This window comes from Hyperolius riggenbachi, chromosome 1, assembly GCF_040937935.1.
Source record: "Hyperolius riggenbachi isolate aHypRig1 chromosome 1, aHypRig1.pri, whole genome shotgun sequence".
Taxonomy (NCBI): domain Eukaryota; kingdom Metazoa; phylum Chordata; class Amphibia; order Anura; family Hyperoliidae; genus Hyperolius; species Hyperolius riggenbachi.
The window spans coordinates 384743654-384751482 of NC_090646.1; the positions used below are offsets into that span (position 1 = coordinate 384743654).

General features: G+C 49.0%; 1 protein-coding gene across 1 annotated transcript in view; it reads right to left on the minus strand.

Moving 5' to 3' along the window:
• Positions 1-5758, minus strand: part of HAUS6 (HAUS augmin like complex subunit 6) — an 82937-nt gene extending 77179 nt beyond the window's left edge. The window contains exon 1 of the mRNA XM_068234387.1: positions 5348-5758. Within this exon, the coding sequence (XP_068090488.1) occupies positions 5348-5475 (128 nt within the window). The 5' untranslated portion in view covers positions 5476-5758. The remainder of the gene's footprint in view (positions 1-5347) is intronic.
• Between the last annotated feature and the right edge of the window lie 2071 nt (positions 5759-7829).

Here is a 7829-nt window from a genome sequence, read left to right on the forward strand (position 1 = left end):
GAGCGGTGGGAAATGGCACAAACCCTCCGGCTTCTACCACCCCACTAGTGGATCCAGGTATGGCTGCCCTCACTCCACACGTCAGGTCGCGCCCAGCACAGACCCAAACCGCTCTCCCCTCCAGAAAAACTTCTTCCTAAGCCTGGTCAATCCAAGTAGGTGCCATCAGGCTCCCCTACCACCAGGAACAACTCCATAGGTGCTTCCGTGGAAAGTCTGGGAAACAAACAAAAAACTGGAGGAGGTTGTGAGGGGGTGGAATTTATACTAATTGCTTTTTGATTCTTGTCAGGTGTTTCCAATTTAGGAGGGGAGACTTACACAGTCTCAGGAGGAGGAGGGCCGTCCTGGAGGACGTAGAGAGGAAGTATAGAATAGCTCAGCAAAGCTTAAAGTATTGCCCTAATAACGTTTGCACATAAACATTTATCACATCTGGCTCATATGCAGAGACCTTGCCACTTACCATTTGTATCATCCTCAACCTCAATTTCAATTTCCTCTTGCTGCTCCATGCCGGCGTCTCAGCAGCGTCCACGCTCTGCGAATGGCCGGCAGAACTCGTGCGGCACTGAGTTAAATAAAATACCGCCCAATTCCTGGTGTGCGCCCAACCTCCTACCCGGCGCGGAGGAAGTGACATCACTTGGGTGGAAGTCGGCGGAAGTTGGCCGGGTACTATGCCACTACGGAGAGTAGGCGGCGCCACCTGGAACGCACGCCGCCACGAAGAGGAGGAAATAGGAAGGAGAGAAAAGATCTCAGGCCCGCACAATCCTTATTTAAAAGATTTTCCGCCGTCATCTGCACAAAACCGCTGCAATCAGGTAATTTATACCTATATATCTGTGCCATCTGCCCCCGAAAGACCAGCAGAAAACGGGGGCCCCTTTTTCAGCTAATTTATAGCTTTTTAGGGCATCACTAGCAGAGGCATCTAGTGGAAGCCAGAAGATCCAGCTAGGTAGGGGTGAAAAAAATCAAAAATAACACCAAAAACTGGCTATGTAATCTTCTAGGATCCTTGGAGTGAAGTGGTCGAGGACAAAAAGAAGACTGGAGAGGTGGGGCAGAATCAAACATTTATAACAACGGGGTCCTATGGGGTAGAAGGGGCGGGGCATCTACCCAAGTGTGACGACATTAAGCATAGGGAAACCTCTTTTCAGTTGTCCTTGCCAAACAGCACTGGTGATGTCTGCACTCCTGATAAGGGGCCTTCATGCCAGTTCTCCTCTCCCCCCAAGCTTGGTCTATTGCCTCTACCTCTTTACCCTCTCCCCCCATGCATACCCCTCTTTCATATGTCCCCCTTTTATAACTGTCCTCTTAGGAGCTCACAATCTAATCGTGTCATAGTCCAATGTCGTACCATATTATTATTGTGTATTTACATAGCACTGACATCTTCCATAGCACTGTATAGAGTCAGCGTTTCAAAGCGGTTAGCTCCGTCCAAATCCTGATGCCTCCTTTTCCTCCAAAATTTGCAGCAAAATGCTCAGCGCCCAACCCAGTCAAGCCTCCCATCAAAAAATTGGGTGTGGGTGTTATTTCCTGGGTACGCCACTACCTGCATACACGCGCAACACACGCAGCACACGCAACTCAACACGCGCGCGCAACACAACACACGCGCAACACACACACGCGCGCGCAACACAAACACGCGCGCGCAACACACACGCGCGCGCAACACACACGCGCGCGCAACACACGCGCGCGCAACACACGCGCGCGCGCAACACACACGCGCGCGCAACACACACACGCGCGCAAACACACACACGCGCGCAAACACACACACGCGCGCAAACACACACACGCGCGCAAACACACACACACGCGCAAACACACACACACGCGCAAACACACACACACGCGCAAACACACACACACGCGCAAACACACACACACGCGCAACACACACACACACGCGCAACACACACACACACAACACACACACACACGCAACACACACACACACGCAACACACACGCAACACACACACACACGCAACACACACACACACGCAACACACACGCACACGCAACACACACGCACACGCAACACACACGCAACACACACGCAACACACACGCAACACACACGCAACACACACGCAACACACACGCAACACACACGCAACACACACACACACGCAACACACACACACACGCAACACACACACACACGCAACACACACACACACGCAACACACACACACACACGCAACACACACACACACACGCAACACACACACACACACACGCAACACACACACACACACGCAACACACACACACACGCAACACACACACACACGCAACACACACACACGCAACACACACACACGCAACACACACACACGCAACACACACACACACGCAACACACACACACACGCAACACACACACACACGCAACACACACACACACGCAACACACACACACACGCAACACACACAACACACACACACACGCAACACACACACACACACGCAACACACACACACGCAACACACACACACACACGCAACACACACACACACACGCAACACACACACACACGCAACACACACACACACGCAACACACACACACACACGCAACACACACACACACACGCAACACACACACACGCAACACACACACACGCAACACACACACACACACGCAACACACACACACGCAACACACACACACGCAACACACACACACGCACGCAACACACACGCAACACACACACACGCAACACACACACACGCAACACACACACACGCAACACACACACACGCAACACACACACACGCAACACACACACACGCAACACACACACACGCAACACACACACACACGCAACACACACACACACGCAACACACACACACGCAACACAACACACGCGCAACACAACACACGCGCAACACAACACACGCGCAACACACACACACACACACCACACACACACACACACACAACACACACACAACACACGCAACACACACACAACACACGCAACACACACACACAACACACGCAACACACACGCAACACACACACACACGCAACACACACACACACGCAACACACACACACACGCAACACACACACACACGCAACACACACACACACGCAACACACACACACACGCCACACACACGCAACACACACGCACACGCAACACACACGCACACGCAACACACACACACACACGCAACACACACACACACACGCAACACACACACACACACACGCAACACACACACACACACGCAACACACACACACACGCAACACACACACACACACACGCAACACACACACACACACGCAACACACACACACACGCAACACACGCAACACACACACACGCAACACACACACGCACGCAACACACACACACACGCACGCAACACACACACACACGCACGCAACACACACACACACGCACGCAACACACACACGCACGCAACACACACACACACACACGCAACACACACACACAACACACAACACACACACACAACACACAACACACACACACACGCAACACACACCTATAAACAGTGGAGTGAGGTGTAACTATCCCATTGACCACCCACTATACACACTGGTAGTAAATGCACAGTTGGAGAGATGGGAGATAGGAATCCTGGTACTAGTCAGACAGTATTTATGTGCTGCACCAACAAATTCTTAATGAATGTAAATTGCTCCAGTACGGCACATAGTGCAACGTATTAAAGGAACGTAACTTTTGTACGTATAAGGGCATTGTCCAATAAGGCCTTTTGTGCAAAACCCCATCTAAAACCATAGGTTGTACAGAAAAACTGAAAGCCCTTTTATATTTGTTCGATAAGTCTGATCAATGTACCCTTTTTTCCCTTCATATCTGATTTTATTTTCAATCTGACGGGAAAATTGCATGGCATTAGAACACCAAGTTCAAGTAGTGAGAAAAACCTCTCCAGTGGCCACAAAGATGTGAACAGTCAAGAGGTATCATTTTCTCAACCTTCAAACCTAGATTTTGTTCCTAGACTTGAGATGAGCCAGTGCTCGATCATGCTAAGGGCAAAGTCTATCATGACAGTGTAGTGAAATTTTTTGCAACTATCAGATTTTGCAACCGTTTGCACTTCTTTATAGGTGCAACTATCAGAAAGTGCAACCTAACCATTGACTTCAACCTATCTGTATCAGAAAATGCAACCCAACCAAACCCTATTCTCACACAGAACCCTCCCCTCTTGCTCAACTAATAACCTCTCCCCCCCCCCCCCTGGAAGGAACAATCCCCCCTCTTTCTCAACTAATAACCCCCCTGGAGTGAACAATCCCCCCCTCTTGCTCTACTAATATCCCCCTCTGGAGGCATGAATACCCCCCTCTTGCTCAGCTAATAAAACCCCCCTAGAGAGAACAGTCCCCCCTCTTGCTCAACTAATAAACCCCGAGGCAAGAATCCCCTCCCTCTTGCTCAACTAATAACCCCCCTGGAGGGAACAATCCTCCCTTCTTGCTCTTTCACCCTCCCCCCCCCCAGAGGGAACAACCCCCCCTCTAGCTCAATGGGATCCATGGTTACAAAAAAATGACAGGCGTGTTAACAGAGAGAAGACACGCCTACGCAATTAGGCCCAGTGCACACCAAAACCACTAGCAGATCCTCAAATTGCTAGCGGTTTTTGGAGCAGATTTCAGAGCGATTCTAGGCATGTTTAGAGACGTTTTCTAAACATGCCTAGCGTTTTTGTGTAGCAGATTACAAATATTGTTACAGTAAAAGCTGTTACTGAACAGCTTCTGTAACAACACCGCCTGGAAAACCGCTCTGATGTAGCGTTTTCCAGAGCGGATTGCGTTTTTCCTATACTTTACATTGAGGCAGAAACGCTTCTGCAAACCACAAACGTGCAGCAGGAGGCACGTTTGCGGTTTGCTAAAAAACGCAAAACCGCTGGTGTGCACCATCCCATTGAAATACATTAGCCAAGCGGTTTCACTGGCGGAAACGGTTTGCGGATCGCTGCAAAAACCGCTCGGTGTGCACTGGGCCTTATACACTGTCCTATATGGCAAGTTGCAAAATATAATAGGTTGCAAAATGTTTCATTACACTGGCAAACTCATACAAGACTACCGCTATATAATATGACTGCCTTGAACTTCTTGTTACACAAATAAAATTTACTACTACACTGCATATACACTGCAATAATACACTGCACAACTAGTCAAAGTTCCCAAACCAAACACCACAAATATAACTTCTATATCACTTCTCCAGCAACTTCGGATTAAATAGCTTGGTAGGAACCACGTCATTGGTTGACATAATACTCACACTCCCAGGGTAACATAGGATTTGCACAGGATTACAGCTTCTGCTCCAGCCTCGAAGCCCAACGCCTGCAGAGCCATCCACAGGTGCTGCTTCCTCCATGCCGGCTGGCTGCGGGGGGCGCTCTGCATGCTGGCAGGAAGGGCACGCACAGTGGTCTGTACAGCTGCAGCTATAGCCTGGGGAGGAGGATGGGGAGGAAATACTCAGCACGTTACTGGCCGGGAACAATGCACGAGTTAGCAGAGCAACCCGCTGCAATCAGAGGAAACGAGTCTGGCTGTCCTAGTTCAGGTCCTGTTTACTCGCCGGCTTCCATTGCTGCAATCCGAGGAGTATTGAGAACTTTCCTCCCTACTACAGACGCAGCCATCTTTTCCTCCAAACCGCCAAATAGCCTATTCACTTTAGCCAATCAGCTGTGTACTATGCGCCAGCCCTCTAGCGACAGAGCCGGGGAGTGGTCGGCAGCGTACTCCAATAGGGAATGGTGAAAGAAACGCGGGTGGGGCATTTGTTTACAGTTTGGAGAAAGTCATTGGCTGTGTGATTCCTGTACAGTTGTTTAGGCACTAGAAAGAAACCGATCCTTAGCGGCCATTTTTGAGAGGACCTACAGTGGAAAGGAAGACGTTTGAAAGGACGCTTGAAGCCAGTGAAATCTGGAGGCTGTCATATTTATTTCTTGTTAAACAATGCACATGATACAATACAATATACAATACAATAACATTTCTATAGTGCTTTTCTCCCATAGGACTCAAAGCGCTTAGGCTCTCTCAGATTCAGTAATTGGTAGTCCTGCTTATCTTCTGCCTGGTGGCTGGATAGTGTACTGCTTAAAGTGTACCAGTGATGTAACAAAAGTAAAAAATTTTTTACATACTTGAGGCTATCTACAGCCCCTTTCAGCATCATCAGTCCCTCCCCATCCTTCCAGGCTGCCTGGATCCTCCAGTTGGCTGGCCTAATTCGGCCTAATTTGTGCATGCGTTCCCCCAAGCACAATAGGGGAGGGACACGCACAGCTGAGTCGAGCATGCGCAGTTCCCTCCAACTGGCCGAATTACTGGGGGATCCAGGCAGCCGGGGAGGATGGTGAGGGACCGATGATGCTGAATGGTGCTGTAGGAAGCCCCAGGTATGTAAACATATATTTTTTTTTACATTTCAAGGTTTAATTAAAGGACTTCCAAGGCGAATAGGGTAAAAGAGATTTCACTCTTCTGGGGCTTCTTCCAGACCATAGCAGCCATCTCACACCCTTGCCACAGCTCCGCACACAACTACTGCGCACCAGATGACGTGGATGTGAGGGGAAGGAATGCCCGTGCAGGCGCAGAAGACCCAACCCGCCAGCGGTGTCGTGATGTTCCCGGCCTCCAATTGGGACACAGAGTACCACCGGAGCTGCGGCGAGGGCACGAGATGGCTGCTATGGGCTTGAAGCCCCTGGTGAGTAAAATCTCTTTTACCCTATCCGCCTCGGAAAGCCTTTAAGGGCTCTGACACAGGCGACCTGGGCTCTTCCTGTTCAGTAAGCCTGCACCTATTAAGTAAGGGGACCTTGGGCAAGACTAACACTGCTACTGCCTACTGAGCATGCTGTAGTGGCTGCAGTTCAAATGCTTTGAGTCTGCCAGGAGAAAAGCGCTAAAAATACTATTTAAATTAATTAAAAAAAATGACCTTGCAGCAGCAATCACATACCACCAACAGAAAGCTCTGTTGATGGTAAGAAAAGGAGGCAAGCTTCATTCATGTGCTAAGTTGTATGACCAAGTAATTAACTGTTAAAGGTGCAGAGTGCAGGATTGTAAAAAATGGCCTGGTCACTGGGGTGGGGGGGGGGAAGCACATAACATAAGGGTGGGATATCTAAGTCATTTTTAGCAGTGTGTACAGGATCTTCTCAAAAAAATAGCATACTGTGATAAAGTTCATCATTTTCTGTAATGTACTGATAAACGTTCCATCTGCTGAAAAGCTTTATGGAGATGAAGATTTCATTTTTCAGCACAACCTGGCACCTGCTCACAGTGCCAAAACCACTGGTAAATGGTTTACTGACCATGGTATTACTGTGCTCAATTGGCCTGCCAACTCTCATGACCTGAACCCCATAGAGAATCTGTGGGATATTGTGAAGAGAAAGTTGAGAGACGCAAGACCCAACACTCTGGATGAGCCTAAGGCCGCTATCGAAGCTTCCTGGGCCTCCATAACACCTGAGCAGTGCCACAGGCTGATTGCCTCCTGAAAATCATGGTGGAGGAGGAGACCATACAACTCATAGAAATGGAAAAGTTGCTGAAAACATCTGAGCAGGCATTGGATGTGTATGGGGAGGATCCAGACTTTGCATTCTTAAATGGTCGTATGAAAAAGAAGTTGGATTTGGAAAATGAAAAAGTAAAATCTAATAAACAAAAAAAGTTTCAGAGGGATTTAAATGATTTTAAAAAGGGAGAGGTTTTTGTGAAGT